General features: G+C 43.7%; 1 protein-coding gene across 1 annotated transcript; it reads left to right on the top strand.

Moving 5' to 3' along the window:
- The first annotated feature begins 5,272 nt into the window (after positions 1–5,272).
- On the top strand, positions 5,273–23,278 carry LOC147145984 (uncharacterized). The gene is made up of 9 exons (XM_086034388.1): positions 5,273–5,587; positions 11,835–11,929; positions 12,195–12,276; positions 13,606–13,957; positions 15,014–15,085; positions 16,672–17,711; positions 19,585–20,411; positions 21,298–21,537; positions 21,800–23,278. The coding sequence occupies exons 1-9, from the start codon at positions 5,487–5,489 to the stop codon at positions 22,051–22,053; spliced, it is 3,063 nt and encodes a 1,020-aa protein (XP_085890514.1). The 5' UTR covers positions 5,273–5,486; the 3' UTR covers positions 22,054–23,278.
- Positions 23,279–23,500: the final 222 nt, after the last annotated feature.

Genomic DNA, 23,500 nt, shown 5'->3' with positions numbered 1-23,500 from the left:
GCTGAAGCACATCTGCACTGTGAAGTAAGCACACCTATGCCCTCCCCCCAACCCAGATCATTAGTGTACCCACCCATAGCTGCGTTACCCAGTGGGATGAGTTAAAAAATATAACAACAATTTTCCAGAGTTTACCCTGTGCTAGTGTTAGACATGGTCTGAACAGGCGTAAGGTTTAGATGGACTTTCTGCGTGGAATTCTGCTGCGCCGGCCCGTCCAGCTTGGCAAACAAGCGCAGCGAGCCTTGCGCCCATACGAAAATCCGAATGCCTCGGAATTCGCCCTCCACAGCAGATGCGCTGTCCGCCAAAATAGAGCCCGATATGTTTTTGTCGACTTCTGTGACATTATCATACCTCCACTGAGATTCACAGTTGAGCTTGTATGTCAGATCCTTTCCTTCTTCGCATTTTAGCCGTTTTATCAATTCAGTAAGTGATCTTTATCTCATCACTCGTTATCTTAAAACGTTATCTCACAATCCCTCTGGTTTATTTCTGTACTTTTTGGGATATTTCCAGCCTGGTCTTTCTTGCTCATGAGTGGTTTGCATCTTTTGATACACCGGTATTATTTTCTATTGAACCACAAAAGCATGGTGCGATTGTCAAGGAAATATTATATTTACACAAATAGAGGAAATGGGCAATGATAATGAAGAGAGTGAAGATATTTTTAGAGGGTGTTGGCAATAATCTGTCACCCAATTCACTGACTGCTTTAGTGACAGAGACTCTCGACTACACGTTGCTCTCCAGCCACAGGAACGTATCTAATTGAAAATCCAGGTATAGTTGAGTATTATCATAAAACAATAAAGAAGTTGACTTTGTGACGCCATCCAAATTTTGAATTGCAGCAAAACTAGCGGCCGAGGGTCGGCCACTCCTGAAAACGTATTGCCAAACCTCATGCACTGCACGACAGTTCAGTCGATTTTGGCCAGGTCGCTTGTTTTGACGTGGGCCCCAAGTTGTTTTAATGTTTTTATTCACAGCTTTCAAAATCTTTTTATCATCTGCTGTGCTATCTTACGTGATCTACCAACTGGACTGTGTTTTATTTATTCCTTAAAGCATTCCAAAGGGTTGTACTGGCTATCGCCAGCATTTGTGGTTACCTTTAATGTCCCAAATATGAAAATGAGCATAAACATTCAGGGCCCTAGTTTTATGCCCATCGCAAGTTTAGCGCAAAACGCAACCTAACTGTGGGTGGGTGATGTTTTTTTCTTTTGTATTTTCATCGACCAGCGCAGTTCGAATGGGGGCATTAATGCCGTTGAGGGAGTGAGCACGGCCGATTTGTTTCCCGGCCAATGGAAGCGACTCCCCTCATTCTCTTTAAATTCAGCGCAGGAGAGACGCACACGGTCTTTGACATTGTGGAAGCAGAAATAGAGTCCCTGCAGAAGATCGTTGAGTGCAAAGTATGTTCATAATGAACTGTAAGCAGACCTCTACGGGTGGATTATGAAAAGTTGTCCAGGCGATCACAAATCACCACTGTGAAGTGGACGCTTGGTGACCGCCTTACACACGATCATTTGTGCCCCCGCACCTCGATGAATATCACCAAAATTGCATTACACCAACTTAGATCTGCTCCAAGCTGGTCTAAGGTCTCGTCTACTTTCAGTCACCAATTGTCAGGTGCACGGTGGAGCATGTAAATGACGATGGCCTCGATCCACCACAACGCCCAGCATGGCGGAGCACGGGCTGCCAAATTCCCAAACACAGTAAACTAGACTTGCCCCAGGACAAAAATCAAGATGTGGCCTAAGCAAAACTGCGCTGATAATAGAGCCCTCAGTGTTATTTATTGTTTGAACAATCAGTGCGATAGGACCAGTTTTTAAAACAACAATTGGAAGCAATAATTCCGAAAAAGTACAGAATCTTAACAAGAAATCACTTTTGTAGAAGTTAAAGGCACTTGTATTATGTATCAAATGTATTTTTAAATGATTTTTTTTTTTAATGAATTATTTTAAATTTCAATTTTATTTTTATTTATTTATCTCACCTCAGCAGTGTTTAGTAGTTTTAAGATCTGTATTGGCTATGAGCGAAGCTAACCTGGCTTGTCATGCGACATTGCCGTCTGTTGGCCTCAAGCTGGAAAGAATGGCAGAGAGAGTTAGTCTCACACACACACGCACACACACACACACACACACACACACTACTGGTGTGACTTCCTGATTACCTGCATCTTATTTTCATGACCCCCCACCGGTATCCCTACCACATCAATACAGGCAGGAGTATTTTTTTGTTTTGTGCTTCAAGGTTCAGGCTGTACAACAATTAACAATTTCCTCTGATTGTATTTTCTAGTAATGAGTAGAAGACGGTTTGGTCAAATGTTTTGGGGTAAAATAATGTTTTATTTAATGGAGTAAAAGTGAAAGGTGCAAGAACTAAATAATGAAGTAAAGTACAGTTACATGAAAATTGTCAGCCCAAATATATTTTTTTCAAGAGTATGTCCTATTCATAATCATTAGTTGAAACAAGGCATTCTGATAAACATTGCGTTTGTGGGATAAGAGTTAATCCACCCGTTTTTAGCCATCTTCTGTCAACTGAAAGTGTCATCACAACTGCTCAAGGCTCAGGTAACCACCAATCACGGCTGACCTGTTTTATGAAGCTGGGCCGTGATTGGTCGTTACCTGAGCCCTGAGCATTTGTGATGTAATTTTTGCTCGACAGAAGTGACAAAATGGCCGCCCCCTGAGATGGCCAAAAATGGGTGGATTTTGCTGCTTAACTCATATTCCACAGACACAATAATAATCAGAATGACTTGTTTCAACGAATGGGCCTGCATTGAACATACTCTTGAAAAAAATATGTTTGGGTTGATTTCCTCTTTATATGTAGTTGGAAAGTATTTGTACAACGTTACAATTCAGAAGGTTATCGCAGATGGGGTGGGGTTGCTGCCGCATATTCCACTGGAAGGTAATGGCCAACAGGGGTGGGGTTTGGTGTTGGGGTTGGCCTAATTGGGTGGTGGGTGGCGGAGTGGTTGACGTATATCAACTTTAGAAAGTAATTGTCAAAACGGGGCGTGGTTATGGGGGGCTTACATATAAGCTCAGCTAAAAACATTTTCCTGTCTCTTTGTGGAGCCCGGTACCATATGACACTGAACTGTTGATATCTTGTCTGATAATCATCTTGAATATTCATCATTTGATTTCAAACACAAATGTTGGATGACACCAAAGTTTCAATACTTCTGGAGGGGAGTGTACACAGGTCCCCCACCTTTGTTTTACCCTTTTACTCCGCTATTTTAGAAGCAATTTTAAATGGAATTGATTCTTTCAAACTGCTAGCATCATAAAACCTTTATTGACTGTAAAAGCGATAGATAGATAGATAGATAGATAGATAGATAGATAGATAGATAGATAGATAGATAGATAGATAGATAGATAGATAGATAGATAGATAGATAGATAGATAGATAGATAGATAGATAGATAGATAGATAGATAGATTTATTTTCAGGTATAGCACAAACAGCTACAACACCGGTATTTTTACATTATGGACATAGGATGGCATTTCCCCTACCCAAAAAAACAAAAAACAGGGAATCTGAATCGGACCTGCGTTTAGCCATTTAAATATCTATAAATATATAAATGTTACTTTTTAAATTTAACTATCACTACATTCATAATACTGATATAATGTAGTTGTCTTTCATTGTACAATTAATGTTTTCCATTGCCATTTGTTTTATTTTATTGATTGGTTTGATTTATTTTTAATATCCCATTCTGACTACAATAACATTTTAAATGAAGAACATAGTCTAAAGCATAATGAACATTTTTGTATAATACCTGTAGCTGTAGCCATCAGAGTGGCTTGACAGCACACAAATAAATGTGTCATTAGATGAACCACTGAAGCAGATAAACTTTCTTCATGATGGGATTGTGATATTATTTTGACATGTGCATCTTAAAAAAAAAATCTTTACACGTGTAGGTTGTCAAGATTTTCCAGATGGATGTAGAAATGTAAATTTAAAAATACTTCTTGATCATAACTTGTTTTATAGAAGGTACATACAGTCTATAGACCCTACTGTAAATTGCATGTGTAAATGAAAAGACGGATTCATAATATTGTTGAAATCACGCTCATTTTCATTCAGAAATTTCTGATTGGTCATATGATTTGAAACAACATTTTGCAGCAATTTAATTGTCAACAGGCCTGAATGTGAATGTTTTCCAAATGTACTTGTAATTATTTGCACCAAAAATGGGGAAAATTATTAAAACCTCATTAGGCCACAAATATACTGGTCCCACTTGAGGTTAAATTTGGCTGAATGTGACCCTGAACTGAAATGAATTTGACAGCCTTTTGGTTAAAAAGTCCCATGACTAATATAGTTGAAGTCACATTGGTCAGCATTACTGATTCAAAATGATTCAAAAGGCACCGGGCAGATTAGATTGGCATGGCAGCAGGCTAAAATCTGATTGAATGAATGAATGAATGAATGAATGAATGAATGAATGAATGAATGAACTGCTTCTACCTACCGGAAGCAGTGAAACCAAGAGAAGCACTACAAAATTAAGACGAAAAGACAACTGGGGATAAATTAACAAGGATTCACGAAACAACTATTAGTTTTAGGTTGTAAATGTAAGTCAGCATTATTTCTGATAGTGGTTAGGCCAGCAGAGAAGTCCTTGCTTAAATAATAATACAGATCCATCAATTTTTGTTATACCGCTTATAATAACAACACAACCATAACTTATAAAGTACCTCAACATGAACATAAACAAATATTATAAAATATCATTATGTGCCAATAACAGTGATGCACGTATAACTTAATGTTGAACCTCAATTTGAATCAATCCTAATTGTAGTGTGAATGGATTTGAAAAAACATTTGTTGAAGAGCGATTTAAAGCGTTCATGACCGCTGATACCTAAATCATATGTTGATGAAACGAACGCGTGGTATAAGATAAATAAAAAACAAGGAAAATACGTGCTTCTCTGTGTCTGCTAGATTTTACTCTTATAGGTGGACTGTTTATATGTTTGCATCATTTTATTGTGACGATTCATTGAAAAGTATACTTGCGAATCACTCTACGAAGATGCTGTGTACTCCCCCTCCCCTTCAGCTGCTTTGTGGGCGCGTCCATTCCGTCATGGGGGTGACGAGAACCGTCGTATGCAATATACGACTTCTTTCTTTGCTTCAGTTCAGTGGTGTTTTGAGTGGTAGTTTTATAAAGTCATTTGTTGGTCTTTGGAGTATTGAGCAGTGTGACAATCGTAAAGTGAACACCCTTTTCCCCGGTTATGGGCCTTATACCACACTCAACCCTCTGCCATAGTGGAATCGTCTGTAATAACCTTGGTGAGAGCCAGTTGAGCAGCTGAAGAGCGGCGACTCCGGCGAGAGAGGCTGAGAGCAAGACATGGCGGAGACCGAGCGGTCGCCACACGAGTACCGGGAGACACACTCTCATGACAGGGACAGGGACGGAGACGGCGTCAAAGCAGCAGCGCCGCTGCGGGGGTGAGTTGGTCGTTTAACCGTCAACGTTCGGACCAAAACAAGGGGCTACTCATTTCCGACAGTTCACCAATGACAGCGAGACCCGGTGTGGGTGTGTAATGCGCGTGTGCGAGGGAGAGTGGCCCCTTTATGACAACAAGTTGTAAACATGTATGACTCTTTATGGTCTGTCGCACTAAGTGAGAAAGTTGCTTTTTTTTGGTGTCATATTCGTTTTCTACGACTTACATCGAACGCATCAGCGGAGAGGCGCGTGTTTGCGTGCGTGTGCCTGTGCGCGCGAGCGTGTGACAGACAGTGAACTTAACGTATCAACAGCCCTCCCGAAACAGATGACATGTGCCTATTAATTTGTGTTACTTTTCCCAGTTTTAAGTCACAGTATCGGGGGTGTTTTCACGTCCTGTGCAAATAAACATTGTGGAAGTCACCGTTATCAAAACAAAAGTTAGACAAATGTATGCTATTACTGTTCTGTGTTGAGCTTGAGTTGTGTGTTTGTGCGCGTGTTTGTTTGCGTGTGTGCGTGTGCTTGCGGAGGTGCGTGCTTGTGTGTGTTGAGCTTACGTGTGTGTGTTGTGAGCTTGTGTGTGAGTTGGAGAGAAGGACACACGCACATAGAAGGGAGGGGGTGAGAGCGTGAGAGAGAAAGGAGCAGCTCTGTGCGTGTGTGTGTGTTTGTAAAAGAATGAGAGTGTGTGGTTATCACTGTGTTATGGGGACGTTAATCTGTTTACACATCACATCTTATGGGGCCACATCTGCCTTTTGGGGTCCAGGAACAAGTTGCCATGGCAATGTCGATGACGATATCTGAAGGTGAAGAAAATGTGTTAAGGGTGGGCAAGGGCAAAGGTCAAGTTAGAAGTGACTGCTTGCCAAGAAACAAATGCAAGTCAACGTGATGTCCCCTTAAATAACAGAAACGGTTATATGTGTGTGTGTGTGTGGGTGTGTGTGGGTGGGTGGGTGTGTGTGAGAGAGAGGGAGGGAGGGAGGGAGAGAAGGGGGAGGGCAGCGTGTGCGTGCATACGTGTGTTTGCCTGAGCGTGTGTGTGTGTGTGTGTAGCTGCATGGATGTGTGTGTGAGAGCAGAGGAAGGAGGAGGGAGTGTGTGCAAGGGATGGGAGGGGGGAGTGAGTGTGTGCGTGACAGAGACAGACACGAGTGCGTGTGCGGTGAGTGTGTGTGTGTGTGTGTGTCTAAGTGAGAGAGAGAGAGAGAGAGAGAGAGAGAAGGAGCGAAATGGGAGGGGGAGCAGTGTGCAAGGAGTGTGTGTGCGTGTGTGTGTTATTTAGCAAGTGTAATTTTGTGTTTATGCCGAATGACAATGTGTGTTGGGGGAGCGTATAGGTGAGTTTGCCATGTGTCAGAAGGCACACAGAGACGTGACACGGCACACGTGAAGGACGTGTGCGTGCATGGGTACATATATATATACACACACATATATATATATATATATATATATATATATATATATATTGTGTATTTGTTGTGCCGAGTATTGTGAGTCTGTGTGAGAGAGAGATAGAGGGGAAGTGTGTTAGAGGCACAAGGAAGGGGAGGGAGGAGTGTGTGTTTGCACGTACATGTGTGTTAGAGGAATGGGGGAGGGTGTGTGTGTGAGAGCGAGAGAGAGAGAGAGAGAGAGAGAGAGAGAAAGTGAGTGAGAAATGTACGTGTGTGACTGTTTGTGGTATATCAGAAGGGACAATCATCAATTGTACGATTAGCGTGTCGTGTGTACCTGTTACATGTGCGCGTGTGTATTCGGCATCAAGCAATGTAAAAAGTGCTACCTGAAGAGTGTGCTGTGCGTTTGGCTTCAAGTACTGGTGTGCAGTGTGTGTTCGTAATGCACGCACAAAACCAGAGTGCGTGTGTGCGCGCGCACGCTTGTGTGTGCCTCAAAGAGAAGATGGAGGGTGTGTGTTGCAGCCAGAGTACAGTGTGTGTATGTGTTTAAGAGGAAAAGAGAAGGGAGGGTGTGTGACGCAGTGAATGTGTGCGTGTGAGAGAGTGTTCGTGTGGGTGTGTGTGTGTGTGTGTGTGCGTGCGGGTGTATGTGTGTCTTGTGTGCGTGCAAGCTTTTGAAGGGGAGGGTGAGCTTTGCGTGTGTGTGTTTGTGTCTTGGAAACTGAAAAAGAGGGCTTGGTAGCTAGTGCATATGTTGTGTGTGTGGGTGGGTGTGTGTGTGTGTGTGTGTGAGTGAATGTATTTTCTCTGTCTAAGTGTATTTGTTCTGCTTGTGTGTGTTTCTGCAGTCAGGAAGAAAGCGAGATGTGTGTGTATGTGGGGTGAGACAGGCAGGTTTGTGTGTCTCCTAGACAAGGGCAGTGTGTGTGTGTGTGTGTGTGTGTGTTTGTCATACGGATGGAAGGAGACTGTGTTTATGCATCTACTTTGTTTACGAAAGAAGGAAGGACACTGTGTGTGTTTGTGTGTGTGCGTGCATGTATGTGTGTGTCCCCATGCTCCAAGCAAAAGTTGTGGGTGTGTGCACGCCTGTGTGTGGCTGGTATGATATATGTGAGAATGAGGGTGGTTGTGTGTGTGTGCGCGAGTTTTGCTGTTTTATTATTGACGATTTTGCGTGTACGCGCGCGTGCGTGTGCTTGCGCGTGTATGGGCGAAGTGTACATGAAGCTTGCAGGGTGAGTTTGTATCTGTCTTTGACATATGTGCAGCGAGCGTGTATGAGGAGGTTGCGTGCGTGCGTGCGTTGCGCGCGCGCGCGTCCGTGCCGTATGAGTTTGTGTGTGGGAGAGGCCAATGAATAATGTGTATTAATGAACATGACCGCACGATTTATCACAGCAGTTAGTTGTGCGTCTGAGAAAGTGTATATGCTCACCATTGTGTGTTTGAGAAGAAAAAGGGGTGTGCGTGTGTGTGTGTGTGTGTCAGAGATGGAACATGAGACTGTGGGTTTGGTTATTTGAGAGAGAGAGAGACAGAGAGTGCGAGAGAGAGAGAGAGCGAGAGAGAGAGAGAGAGAGAGGGCAGGCGTGTGTGTGTGTGTGAGCTTTAGTGAAGGGGGAGGGTGTGTGCGTGCATACAAGCTTGGCGAGAGAGAGAGGATATTTGTGTGTGTGTGTGTGTGTGTGTGTTTGCGTGCCTGTAAGCCTGAAAGGGAGGGGTGGGTGTGTGCGTGCGTGTGTATGCGTGTGTCACCGAGTGAGTGCCTGTTGGTTGTGTGTGCGTGTGTGTGTATGTGGGCCAGAGAGGGGGAGGTGTGTGTGCGTGTGTCTGCGTGTGTGTGTGCACATGTGGACTGTGAGCTGTGTGTGTGTGTGTGTGTGTTTGCACATGCACATGTGAGTCTTGCGTGTGTACGTGTGTTGGGCTGAAGAGAAGAAGGGAGCGAAATGCGCAAGGACAGAAGAAAGACGGAATCAATGAAGAGGGTGAGACCGAAAAAGAAGGTTGAAGGGGATCAAGCGATATCAACGCACGCGAGAAAGTTGACGGGAAAGTCATCCAAGCGCAAGTCAACTGGACGGCTCTCGCCGCCTTGCGTGCCAACAACTGCCGCAGCTCGTTCTTGTTCCGCTACAGGTGACTAAGGAAGTGACAGTTGTGTCGGTGTCTCCCTCTACAGGTCGAAGGGGGTAAGAGGCGGGCGGCCATTTGCAGGGAACCGGGTCATTGGTTCGCAAACTTTTTTTTGAAGAACCCCGCATAGTCCGAATGTCACTTCGAGACGACTACCATGTGCATGTGACAATTTATTTTATTTGAACTTTTCAACCAAAATGAAAAGCAACTCAATCAAATTCAATGTCAAGCCATTGTCGCTTTGTAACATGCGCAACTTCTACGGCTTCAAACAGAGAGGTGCAGTCTTAGCATTTTAGCGATTTGCTCGCTAGCCACTTTTCTGACTGCTCTCACAGTTGGTTTTTTTTGGGTTTTTTTTCAAAAAGCACATTTAATTCCTGTTAAGGCACCGACAGTATGAACATAATCATTTTGGCATTGTTCTGTCTTTGACAAGAGAGGAGTCAGTCATGCTGAACGTTGTCCAAGACATGGTGCCCACGAATACGTGTTGAAAGCTTACAATATGTTGGAAACTTTTGGACAAGCGGCAGACCGATTCAGCGGTTTGCCAATTTCATTGGCTGATATTAGCACTTTTATAAATGACAAAAATTGATCGATTTTGGGAACTGTTTTTTTTTTTACACATTACATTTTACACATTACAATGAATGACAATGCATTTAATAGCGTTACGCGATGGAGATGCTAGCTTGTGCATTTAATTTTTAGTGTTACGCTACAGAGACAACTTTGCTTCGTGGTGGGGGGCTGGGGGGGGTGGGGGTGGGGGGGTGTCGTTGCCGTTGCCGTGGCCCGGTACCGGCTGGGGACCCCTGCTCTATATGCTTGTGTGGGTTCTCCTCCAGTTTTCCTCCGTCTTCGTCCCATATTCCCCAAACATATGCATATCAGCATCATTGAAGATTCAAATGTCCAAAGGTGAGAATGTTTCTGGGAAATTTGTGAATGCTTTTCAGCGATCGTCAATTGAACCAATGCGGGCTGTAGCCTGCATCTTTATAATGTCACATACGATGGACTCCACCTCCCCCATAGCGCCAAACAGGATAAGCGTAGTGGATGAGTGATCACAATGAAATACGGGTGTGTTCACTCTCTTGAGCCATTGTGAATACATTAATTGATTCTCTTAATTGAGGAAATTCAGTTTACTGTCACAGAATGAGGGCGGAGCAGCAGCAGATCACACCCAAGGGCAGGTTGGAGGTTTGGAGCCTTGCTTAAGGGCACTTTGATAGTGCTCAGGAAGCGAGCCGGCCAGATGCCGACAATTTTGCTCATGACCAGCATTTAGCGTTTCTTACCGTTAATCAGAAACTTCGTACGTTTACAAATGTTACGGATTCAAAAGCACAATTCTCATGTAAACGAATGTAACGGAACACGCACACGCTCTCGCCACACACACTTACAACAGCCCACTTGAAATGGAGGCGGGGCTTGTTATGTTTTTGGGTGCCCACTCTGGAATGAAGCCGATCCATGTACATGTTTGGCTTCACATGGATTTGCATATTTATTTGAAATGGTTCATTCAAAAGAAAAATCTGCCACAGTGGGTGGGCCTCACACTGCCGGAGGAGGCACGAGAAAGACCCGACCAAATTGATGTGGTCAGTTGTTGCGCGCACGCATGCAGTGAATGCCCGCGCGCGCGCGCGCACACACGCACAGACACACACAGTATCAAGAGTCCAGATGGGAGTGGATTGGATCAATACGAAGACTGTGGGTCTGGTTGATATCTGTGCTGAATGACTTCTCCTCTTCTCTCTGTGCACTTGCTTTTCTTTTGTGCTCCCTTTTGCTTTTTTTTTTTAAGCTTGCCCCCCTCTGAAATATTTATATATATATATATATATATTTTTACATTTTCTCCATTTCCCTACTTTACTGTTGCTCATGTGTCTGCAACATGCTATTATGTGGACAATAATGGAGGCTTGTAAATCCAACGCACGATCTTCTTATGGCCTACTTTGAAGAGGCTTCAGTGTCATGGAAATGAAACATCGAATGACATAAAAAAGACACACTCTCTCTCTGAGGCAAATCGCCGCAGAGAGATCTGTGATCAGAACCGGTCCAAAATCAAGATAAACATCCTCGCTTGATGTAGGCCCTCACAGATAGTTTTCGCACATTTTCACACATTTTCACACGGTGCGTTTGATTCTCTGGCCTTTTTTTTTTTTTAACCACTTTATATTATCTATGTACCGTATGTATGTATCCATGTATGTATGTATTCATTTATTGGGGGTAAAGTTAAGTAAATGTACAAAGATTTATACAAGTCAGTGCATGACCTGTAGGCGAAATAAATGTTAATTCTGGTAAGTTCATATACAAGGAAGGTTACTTGCGTCTCAAGGAGTTCCCGCGAGTGTTTTGTTAAACTCAGCTGCAGTGTTTTGTGGAAATAGAACAATCTTAGAGTTAGGCTCCTAAAGAAAAGACGGCGAAAGCGAGCTCCACGCAGCCGTCAAAATGTTTTTTTGTCAATTTACTGTGCGTTTACGACAGTTTTGCTAGCTTCTACGAGACGGCTAACGACCAATTGTAGCAAGACGCCTGACCGCTTATTTATCAGTATCTGATCTGATTGACGTAAAGTTTGGTCAGCAGGCTTATTGACTAAATGATAATTCTGAGCGCGCGTGTGTGTGTTCTCCAGACGTGGCTGTGGAAGGAAACGCAAAGGGACACCTGTGAAAGTCTTTGTTACGCCCGCTGAGGAGGAGAACAACTCTGAGCAGACACTCTGCAGAGGTGTGTGTACATGCCATTTTCTTAACCCGTGTATGTGTGTGTGCGTGCATCTGCTAGTGGGATTGTTATGGAGGCGGAGCTTGTGCAATTGAGTGTGACCTACTTCTGTGTGTTTCAGTGTGTGTGATTCTGTACATATGCGCAGCTGTGCATCTGATCTAGAAGAATGGAGCGACGCGTGTGCGTTAGTGTGGTTGTTTGTTTGTGTGGGTGGGTGTATGCGTACTTGTAATCCTTTTTACAAGGATTGCCGTTATTCTGTCAGGTGACCGTAAGGAAGCAGCTGAGAGTAAACGTCCCACACTGGACGGGTCTCTCCACAAGACAGAAGCATCTCCCAACAGCTGGTAAGTGGTGGTTATTTAACAATGTCCTTGCTAGCGACATAATCGTAAGGCACCACTGTACTCTATTATACTTAAACATTCTGTTGGACTGTATTGTATATTTGTATTTGAAGTACACAGTAGAAACATTAACAATACTGAAACATTGCGTACTGCTGGTCCAAAAAGGAGTGGAGAAGAACTTAAATAAATGATGCTTCTTCCCACTGCCTTTTGGCATGTTAATTCAATATTGACTGCAAAACGTGATTTTGGTTTTGTTTTGCTATTGAAACGGCCTTGATGCTGTGTTTTTAAATTTTATTCTATTTTACTTCTTGATGATGCCTTGTGTTGTCTACATCTACATGCTCAAATAAATTCATTCATTCATACATCGATCCCCTTGAGCCCATACCCATCATATTCTTAATATTCAAATTGGAAAATGAATACCGCTATATTACAAAGTGCTGTTAGACGATTAAATTTTAAAATATAATTAATCGCAACATTTTCCATGATTAATCATGATTAATTTTTTTTTTTTCAACTACAATTTTTTACAAAGCTTGCAACCGTTATTTACTTGACTCAAATCTTGAGATTAATATGGACAAAAAAATAAAAGTATATTTTGATTCAAAGACTGTTCTAATAGCTTTCTTTGATCCTTGAATACGATTATTTTCCTGTAAAACACAACAGTTGAGCGATACAACAAAGACATACAACTAATACGGTATTTGAATTTGGCTATGCAAAGTGTGCAAATTATTTTGGATTTCTCCAATGAGCCGTCAAGCAACCTTTTTAAAGTTAAACTCCGTAAAAGTCCGTCTTTGCGACAGTGACTCTCCTCTAAGTTTGTCTGCACTGTGAGCAGAGGTCAGCTGCTACAGGAAATAAATAAAACTGAGTTAACTGAGTTAATTTTTTTGTTTTGTGCGTTATGAAATTTAAATGAATCTCCATAGTTAATACTTTAATTTTGACAGCCCTAATTACAACACATACACTTAAACAAACGCACAATCACGGGACGAAAATATTGGTACACCTGGTAATTATACAGAGATCCAATGAGTCTGAATCCAACCAATTGATTACCAGTGAAAAACTATGATACAAAGAGGTGTGTCCAAATGCTTTTTTTCCATACGGTATATTTAGAATATGAACGGTATGTATTCAAAACAAGAGAACCAGTTAAATAGCATGGGAGCTATGTAGTAATAGTCCAACATTTTTTTCCTATATATATATATATATATATATATATATATATAAGTATATATGCCGGTATGTATAAAATGCTTCAGGTTCTACCTGTGGTGCCATTTTTTCTAGTGGTCCATCAGAGCCGACTCATGACAAAATCTCCAACACACCCAAGGCTAGCTCCAGCTCAGCTTACACACCGGCTGCATCTTCGGCTCGGACCCCAACCCCAGTGCCTGCTCCTGCGCCGGCGACCTCCGCTCAAGCCCCTTCTGTGACCTCCACGTCAGCAGCACCGACTGCCCCAGTGGCCTCCGCTACCGCCGCGGCAACCACCTCCTTCCCACCGTCCCCAAACTGTCGCATCAGAGAGGTCCACTGTGGCAGCCAAGTGCGACTGGTGGTCATTGCAATCCGGGACATCACCAAAGGGGAGGAGATCACTGTGGACTACAGCCTGACTGAGTGGGGCGAGAACCTGGTCAGTACCTTAAAATACTCAGATTAAAAAAAAAAAAGTACTTTAACCCATAGGTCCACTTTACTGATACTTTTTAATGAACATGATTCAGAACACAAAATGGCTTCTCACTTAAATCACAATTTTGACTTCATGTTTAACTGTCACCCTGGGATAAATTAACTTTAACATTTCAAAAAGCATTTGTCTTTCCACCAACACTTTCCTCAACAGACCAGAACAAAGACTCTGCAGGAATGGTAGATTGATTGAATTTAAAAAAAACATATGCTGCTCATATTTATAATGTGTTTTTTTTCTTTTCTTTTCTCCATAATGCTAAAATAGCAGCTGAAAACTCATTTCTGTGCTCACTGTCTCTGCAAACAAACACTGCCATATGTGACCTAGAGTGGCGCTTGCTATTTGCATGTGGTTTGTGACATACATTTCTGGGTTTTCATCTTAAATGTTTGCAAATGTGTGTGCGCTGCATCATTGGCTGAACATTTGTAACCATCAAGGGTTAACCGTATAGACCGATCGCATCAGGGAGCCAACAATGGGCATAGTCGCACACTGCTGCACACAAGTGCATACGCGCATTCACACTACACACTCGCTCTCTCTCACACATGCTCATAAAGCTGGGCATGGGGTTACCATGGTGATGACTGAGCTCCAACACCTACCTATAGCGCTTAGGTAACTGTTACCATCGTTAGTGGGTGACATCTGTCCCATTAACGGATTCTATTCAATCGGATCATTTTTTTTCCCCCTCAACAAAATGATGATAGCCACTTCCGTTTAGACTAAAGGAAGTAAATTGACATACTGAAATCAGAGGTTAAGAGAGAGCGCCCAATTTCTTCCAAAACCACATTTATTATTTAAAGTCTTGGAAGAAAGCCAATGTGAGTGTTAAGCATTGGTTAAGACTCTATGTATCTTAATCAGATTGCACCATTTGGGCCGTGGGGTGGCGGTGGCTCTAAATGTCACCTCAGGATAATTGTAATGACAAACATTAATAAGCATTATCTCTGTTTTGCTGTACCGGTTTGTGTTCCTCAGGGTTTCCGTGGCTCCATGTCTCCAGCACAACATGAGTGTAACTCTGACACGGAGAATAACAACATCAAAAAGGTAGGTATCCACCTGGTACTGATTACTTGTAAAATTCACCGTTTTGAATCACCATACTAATAAGTTGTTGTGATGCATGCGCGTAGCGAACCCGTAGGCTAACTACCTAGCAGTCCATCTGCCTTCTCTGGTTGATTGGCTCATGTCATAATGTCACGTTGACTGCGTCTACCATTAACAGAGGTTGGCATTTTACTCAAGTTTGCCGGTCCGTCATTTGTCATCCGTCAGCAGCCTGGGTACCCATCCGTCATCCATCAATCTGGCCATTTTTCAATCCAGACCTAACTGTAATTGTCGGTCAGTCCGTCATGTTATCTTAACCGTTCTTCCGTCGGTAAATGTCAAAGGTCCGCCAGTCTATCCTCAATCCTCAATCCAGACAAAAAAAGAAGAAAAAATACAAACATCCATCCATTATCTGAACCGATTAGATTAAAATAGTAAAGATTTGCTTACTTTAACCAGAATCCCATGTCACATTGTTAGCAAAGGTACAATCCTGGTGGATTAAAACACTTCCTAGTCCGTCCAAACCGAATTAAAGCAGACATTACAATTATAATAGCCAGTCTAATAGAGGGCTAGTGAAGTGTTGCTGGTTTGGCTTGGTCTGACGCGCTGGCGGCTTGTTTGCTTGATAGTCCATAAGTCATTTGCTAAAATACGTAGTTTATTTGTCACTTTCCAATGATTAAAATCTCCATAAAACACACAGCGTCTATAAACATAAATCCCGCCGCACGGAGCGGTCAAAAACCTTTGCGCCCTTCTGAGTCAACACCTGTACACTGTTTCTTTCTCTTTTCTTGTATACCCTTAGTGACAGCGCCACACAGTGTTCAAGACAAGTAGTACACACAAACCATTTGACCCATATTTGGCTTCTATAATAATAAATGAATGTTTTTTTCTCCTTCATCTTCATATTCTTCATCATCATCTTCTGTCTTTTAGCAGTTGGCAAATAACATTTGGTGCATTACTGCCGCCTTGTGAAATGGAGTGTGGGTCTGAACAATACTGTTTCACAACCTCCTAACCCCACTCTTTCCAAAAATAAAAATAGAAGTGTAAAACTTAACTCACAAGAACGTCTCTGTAAAACGCTCTGTATTCAAAGTTACTGGAGTGGATAATGGAGGGTTAGCCGAGAAACTAATCATTCTCTCTCTGTTGCATACCGCCACCTGCTGTACATATAGAGTCAATGCATTTGGGGCGCGTTTCCGTCTCTCTTCAGCAGAACGGGCGTCCGTCAATAATAGACTGTGAGGTCCGTTCGGACTTGACCAGGTTAGTTATGATTACACAGTCGGATGAAAATTCACTTCCGTCTATGCTTAGTCCGTCTTATTTTTTTTTTTAAAGCTTCCCATCTATCGTGTAACATCAGCAAAACGGGCATCCGTCATACGGATAGGCGGACCGGTCCGTTGGTCAGACGGACTGCCCACCTCCAACCATTACCTTGTGATTGTATATAGATGTAAACAGTTAAAAAGTTAATAAACATAAAAAAAGTCATTATTATTATTATTTTTTACTGTAATTAAACTCTATGTTTCTGCGTCTGTTGCTTTCAGGAGGACGAGCCTATGTCGACCACACAGCGACCGAAGAGGCAACAGCAGTACCAGGACTACGTCACCCCCTCTTGGTCCCTTTCCCCCTCTTCCTCACCCATCTCACATTCTGACGCCAGCGAGTCCGATGCAGGAGATGAGGACAATACAAGCCCCCGCGGCCGCACGCCACGTCGGCGCAAGAAGCGGCGTGGCACCCCTTCGAGGAGAAAGACCCCCCATCGGATTCAGTCTGGGCATCCGGCACCTGCCTCTTCCAATCGTCCTCTCCCTTCCTCCCACCCTCCTTTGGCCTCTCCTCCCAGCTCCTCCTTCTCCACCTCGACCAAACCCGTGTTTAAAGCTCCCGCTCCTCTCAGCCCCAACGGCAACACGGACGGCCCCCGAGGAGGTGTGTCCATAGACTCCATGCGCCAAACTTGCGACTACTGCGGACGCCACTTCCGCTCACTGGGCCGCCATTTAGACAAACACCACGCCCACCAGCCGGACGTGTGCTCCGCCCTCGTGGAGCGTTACACTCAGATGCCCCGCCTGCACACGCATAACACAAACGTCGCCGCAGCCCACGCTAATCAGAACACGAAGGCGTCACCTGTCGCGACACAGAGCCGAGTAGAACAGAGCGGTGTTCAGGACCTCTCCTTATGTCCTCCTCCTACCGCAGCCAAACAATCGCCTGCCTCACCCTCACCCGCAATGACGCCTCCGCGAGGGCAGAGCGCTGTGGCGGTGTCGGTCCTGAAGAGGAGCCCGCCCCCGGTGTCTGTGACTCCGCCCAGAAAGGGTGGAGGAAGGAGGCTAAAGAAAGAGCGACCCGATGAAGAGGAAGATGAAGAAGTTGTGGAGGTGGTGCGCTCAAAGAGGCCCAAAGAGGAGGATGTCGAGGTCAGGTGTGCTCAGACCTTCAGAAACGAGTTGTCCAAAGAGATGCCGAAACAAAAAATGGAGGAAGAAGAGGAGGACGAAGAGGAAGTGAATGGTGTGGTGGATGTGGAAGATGAAAGCGGGCCCGAGGACAAGGAAAAAGACTCGCTGAGGTAACATTCGAAAATTGTTGAGAATTTTTTGTCAATCGTAGCCTCACTTCCCTCATTGCATTGCTACTCGCCTAACTCAGCCTAAATTACACGACCTGCGGGCCACATCCAGCCAACAGTTCTTAACAAGTCAAAATAAAACACAAAATATGATGTGCTTTTATTTTGAAAGGAGTGCTTTGATTTTGAAAGTGCACTAATGAAGATATCACAAGCAAATAAGCGTAAAAACTTGGTATGATGATTAGTGATACAACTGTATACAATTTTATTTTTAATATTTTTATTTCCTCATAACATTGTCGCAGCCTTGTGAAAAACATTTATATCCATTTTTTTCATTAAAAAAAAAAATTACGTTAATGGGGTTTCCGTATTACAGACATCCCATTAACGTGGAAAAAAAAAAATTGGACATCAGTGTTTTTCACAGGACAGCAACGATACACAGTATCGACACAAGCAGCATCTTCTCAAAACAACACAAGTGACATTAAATAAATATTGCTCATAATTGACAAATGGATTTGTGCGTGTTGGTGTGGCCCTTATGACCGTTATCAGGTGGCATCTTTAGTACGTAAATTAATTGCCAATATTGTTCTTTTTACTAGAATAGAAATCAAGTTGAAGTGAACTTAACTGGTTGGTTGTTGTTTCTTGCTAAATAATGTTACTAATATTGCGATAATCAACCATTCTTATTTAATACCTCTCAGATGGGGTCTTTGTAAAGGCCTAGCTATCTGTTTAGCATTTTAAGTAAGTACTATGACACAAGAGGTAGTGGGGGGACAGGAATATATGTAGTAATTACTCTCAAACCAATCATTTGCACATTAAATAATTGACTTTATTGAATTTTCTATTGATCAAGCTGTCATGAACTAAAAAGATATAGTGAGTTTTTTGTAAGTCAATATTGAGCCCTGCCGCAACAAGCAAAAATCTGCAAGTAATTGACGCACACACAAAATGGTTTGTAATCGCTTATATATGCCACAAGATGTTGGCTTTTTTAAAAAATATATAAATAAAGCTCCTCCCTTCAGTTCAACTTTGCTGCTGGGCACCAGGAGGCCACCAGATTGAGCCAAAACAATATTTTATACAAGACATGGCATAGGCCTGAGCACAAAAACAGCAAATAGGTGAATTGTGAATGTCAAACTACGGATAGGCGGTGTTTCATGTATTTTATATGTAGGCGTAGCCCACATTTAAATTATCGTATTTTTGGCATTATAAATTAATCCGGAGTATAGGTCGCATTTTTGTGGGGTTCTGCTCAGGCTCACACCAAAAATCCCTGTTTGGTAATCCTGTTGATGTCAGCGAATGAGTTCCAGTTGGATTTGAAAGTTACGTTTCTAACTACGGAAACGTTTTTTCTTTTTAGTTTGCCTTTACTAGAATCCCACATCACATTGTGGCCAATGGTAGAATCCTGGTCGGTTATTGCGCCTTTTGATGCTGTAAATAGTAAATCCTTGTTCTGGCAGATGCTGCACGCTGAAGGTGGCGGTAATGCACCAAAAGTATTTGCCAACCGCCAAAAGAAAGTAGAAGGAGAAATGGAAGAAGTATAGTCATGGCAACTATGTGACATATTCAGGGATGGCCATATCCCGGGGCTAGAGGGCGCTATGGCGCGGTCAGAAATATCTGTAGTCCTAGTTAAGCGCCTCTAGCATTTTATCTGATAAAAACGATTAGAGGACAGGGATTTTAGGTGCGACGTCTAATTTTAATATATGCATGGTTGCACCTTATTATAAATTGCAGGACAAGCCAATCTATAACAAAGTGACTTTTATTATTCCGAAGACTATGGTGCAATAATTGCTCACTTTGCTGTCTGGCCTTTCTGCAGCTCCGGGCGCCACCAGATGCTGCCCCTCCTGTCGTCTTTGTCGTCCCTCGTTCTGTACCTCCGCCGGCTGCAGCATTCGGCCTTCCTGTCGCTGTCTCGCCAACTGCAGTCGGCCGAGGCCTGGCGCCTCCTCTGCCACTCCAGCCTCGCGCTCCTCATCCTGTACAACCGACGGCGCGAGTGTGAGGTCTCCAAGTTGTCCATCACAGAGTACCGAGCGCGCGTCACTCCTCAGTGCCCCGTTCCGGTTCCCCCTGGCTCCCCCCCGGCTCTCACGCCGCTGGAGGCCTCGCTGTCCCCCTTTGAGCGGCTGGTTCTTTCCCACCTCCCGCGGGTCGGCGTCCAAGGCAAACGTGGACGCATCCAGCCCCTCATTCTGCCCCCTCACTGCGAGCCCTGCCTGGAACTCCTCCTGCAGACGCGCGAAGATGTGGGCGTCGACCCGGTCAACCCTTACATCTTCGCCAGGCCCTACCACTCCCCCGCCACGCCGCTGCGAGGCACAGACCTCCTCCGGAGCCTGGCCCGCTCCAGCGGCACCCGCAATCCCAGAGCACTCACGCAGACCAGGGTACGGCGGCAGGTGGCCATCCTGACCCAGCTGCTGCTTCTCGGAGAGGGAGAGGAGCCCGGCCAGCCGGGAGGCAGCGCGGTGGAAAGGCTGGAGCACTTCCTGGAGAGGGAGTACCACGTGACACAGAACTGTGCCGGGATTGGCCAAGATCCAGGCCTGATGGGCAGAGTGGGCCGCGTTGTGTTGTGTGGAGAGAGAGACGGCGTGCTCTTCAGGGGCATGAGCCTCAACCACATCTGCTTGGAGCTGGATGGTGAGCAGGACAGACGAGTGACACTCGTGTTGTTTATTGTTGTCTCTGGAAGGTGTGCTCAATGTTGCCGTTGACCTCTGTGATTACCAACCGCTTCTCTACAGCACTTAAAGGGGGGGAATTCAACGCAAACATACACGCCATTCTGATTATTATATTGCGTTAGTGGAACATGAGTTAAGCAGCAAAATCTACCCGTTTTTAGCCATCTATGGGGGCGGCCATTTTGTCACTTCTGTCGACGGAAAATGGCATCACAGTGTCTCAGGGCTCAGGTAATGACCAATCACGGCTCAGCTTCAGAAAACAGGTCAGCTGTGATTGGTCGTTACCTGAGCCCCGAGGCACTGTGATGTCATTTTCAGTCAACAGAAGTGTCCGCCCCCGTCCGTAGATGGCTAAAAACAGGTGGATTGGTGAAGTCCTATTCCACAAATGCAATATTTATTAGAATGCCTTGTTTGAACTAGTGAGCTTGCATAGAACATATTCTTGAAAAAAATATGTATGGGTTGACATGTGTGAGACATCATCAGGTGTACCTGGGAAATTATGCAGTTTGACTTAATTGGTCTAAAAAAAATTGACGGACAGAACAATTGATATATTCTTCCACTAGATAGCAGAAGATAAAATTAACCTGTGTAGCCACCTGTTGCCTTTCATATAACAGTATAATAGCTTTGTGTTCAACTAAATAGGCCCTCATTTCATACCGGTAAGATCATTTGTGAGGAAATTAGGACAGTATTATTTTAAGTATATTTCGTTTTTGTCGGGTGGTGTTCTGTGAGATGGTTCAGAAAATACGTGCCTTGGTGGCAAGTACTGCAATAAATAGAATAATGCAATCTCCCCTTTCCTTCCTTCATCCGTCCATTCACAGTTATGTCGGGAAACTCTGCAGACTCTTATTCGGAGGGAGAATCGGAAGGGGAGCAAGTAAAGGAGAAGCCAGAGTCCCCCACCATTTCCCCCACTCCAAAACCCACACCGACCCTGCTCTACATCAGGAAGGGAAAGAACAACGGCCGAGTGGGTCGACCCAAAAAGCTCAAAAACACCCAGTCCGTTGCGCCGCCTCCTCCTCCTCCTCTACTGCCAATCAGCCGAAGGAGAGGCTCGGGTAAGAAAACATTTTGTTTGGGTTTTATAAGGTTACAAGGTTCTCAAGCTTTTGTGATTGGCTGTTACCCTTCATTATCCCAATTCCAATTAACCATAAGATAGAAATACTGTGCTCATGCAGGGTAATTGGGTTTACAGTGTTCCCCCACTATATCACCCCTCTTTGTTAGTGCTCGCACTGCTTTGAAGTTTTAGGTGATGGTGTTGTATGTTTTTCAATCAGCCTGAATATTTGTGTTCCTTTAAATATCCTCTGCCAGGGAAGCGTGGCGTCCTGAAGCGTCCATGGTCCGAGGCGGAGCGCGCGGCAGTGGAGGAACACCTGACCCAAAACATCAATGAGCTCCGCGTGCCCGCCAAGGCCGACTGCGAGCGCTGCCTGCAACAGTGTCCTCTGCTGGTCAGCAACCAGCGGGACTGGCGGGCCATTAAGTTTTATTGCCACAACCGCATTCAGCTGCTGAAGAAGAATCAGCGGCGTGAAAGCGAGTCGCTGCCCGTCATCGTGTGCTGAGAGAGGAGGCGGGAGGAGAGCGCTGAGCACCCGATTCGGAAACACCTATTCTAAATTTCACAGCCCTAGACTTCACTGACAGTAGAAAGCGTTGTAGGACCCTTTTTTTTTTTTTTTTTCTTTTCACTTCTCTGGTGGCAGGACAGCAGTCTGTTAAGGTGCCGTGTTGGACAGTACGCGACAATGACCGCAGCCTACCGTGTTCTCCAGTACATGGATGTTTCCTCTTCCTACTAATGTGTAAACTCGTGCCACATTTAATCCCTACAGTGTTGTTATGTGAAGTAGCGTTAGAGATCCATGTACGTGGAAGTTTTCCACACACAACCGCATTTCCTTCGGTGGAGGCAGAGAAAGACGTTCATTGCTTGTGTAGAATCCAAACACTTATTTCTTCTATTTGTGCAGTTGACCTCAGTGTTAGATTTTGTTTCATTACATTTAGATTCTTAATCTTAAAAGTAAGTTAAGGTACTAGGTATTCAATTAATGAAGATCTTGCAACGGAGGTACATTTTTCGAGGAATTCTAGAGTTGAACTTGTAGATTTCAAGTGAGAGACAGTTAAATGTGACATCAGAATGTTTCGATGTTAGATTTGAGTACCCGCAATGTTTTGTTCAAATTTTCCACACTCACAACCATTATCAACCCTGTTTGGACCTGCGTGTGTCCAGTCTCCGGTCCTTTCATCAAGGAACGCTATTGTTGTTTTGAAACGTGCTACAGTATCAGCCTATAAGCTGGATATCACTTTATATGTAAATAGGAGACTCATGCTCGTGTTACGTTTCTTCAAAAGTGGGCGGTTACGAACTTTGGAAAGTGATTGTTCTGTGTTTCCATGTTTGTTACGACGTCGTATTCTCCACCCCTGCCTCGTTCTTCAGCAACAGCAGATCTTTGCATCGAACAATCTCTTCATCATTTAAAAGATTCTGTGAAAACCTAAGATGGATACTTGAAGTTAATTCAAACTTTTGCCGAATCTGTAATGTCAGTTCTTGCCATTTACATTGTATATAACAAATATATTATCACTATAAAAAAAAAAACAACTGGTAGACTATATGTAGCCTCCTTCATTTCTGAGTCATTACTATCTGTATATAATCCTGTTTTGTAAATACTTCTTAGAGAAGCAAAGGAAAAACACAAAGTTCAACTTGCCTTGGTTAGTGTTATGTTTATTTCTTTTTATAAGTCTTATAAAAATTCAAAGCCCCGTGTCTTGTGATTTATTTATTGTTGTGTACTTGATCTTTAACTTGAAGTTCTAATTCATAATTTACATGCCCTTTGTTTGTGACCAAGTCTGGTTTGATATTTGGGACAGGGGGAAGCCACAGCATGTATGGTGGCCTGTTTGGTGGACCTCATTTTTGTTCTTTTTTTTTTCTCCAGTCCCCTCAAAGCAAGCTCCCAGGCATTTATTATGCAATAGCAA

This window comes from Filicampus tigris, chromosome 6, assembly GCF_054856515.1.
Source record: "Filicampus tigris isolate MCC_2025a chromosome 6, RoL_Ftig_1.0, whole genome shotgun sequence".
Taxonomy (NCBI): domain Eukaryota; kingdom Metazoa; phylum Chordata; class Actinopteri; order Syngnathiformes; family Syngnathidae; genus Filicampus; species Filicampus tigris.
Note: the sequence above shows the minus strand (reverse complement) of the source record. Positions and strands in the feature narration are given on the sequence as shown.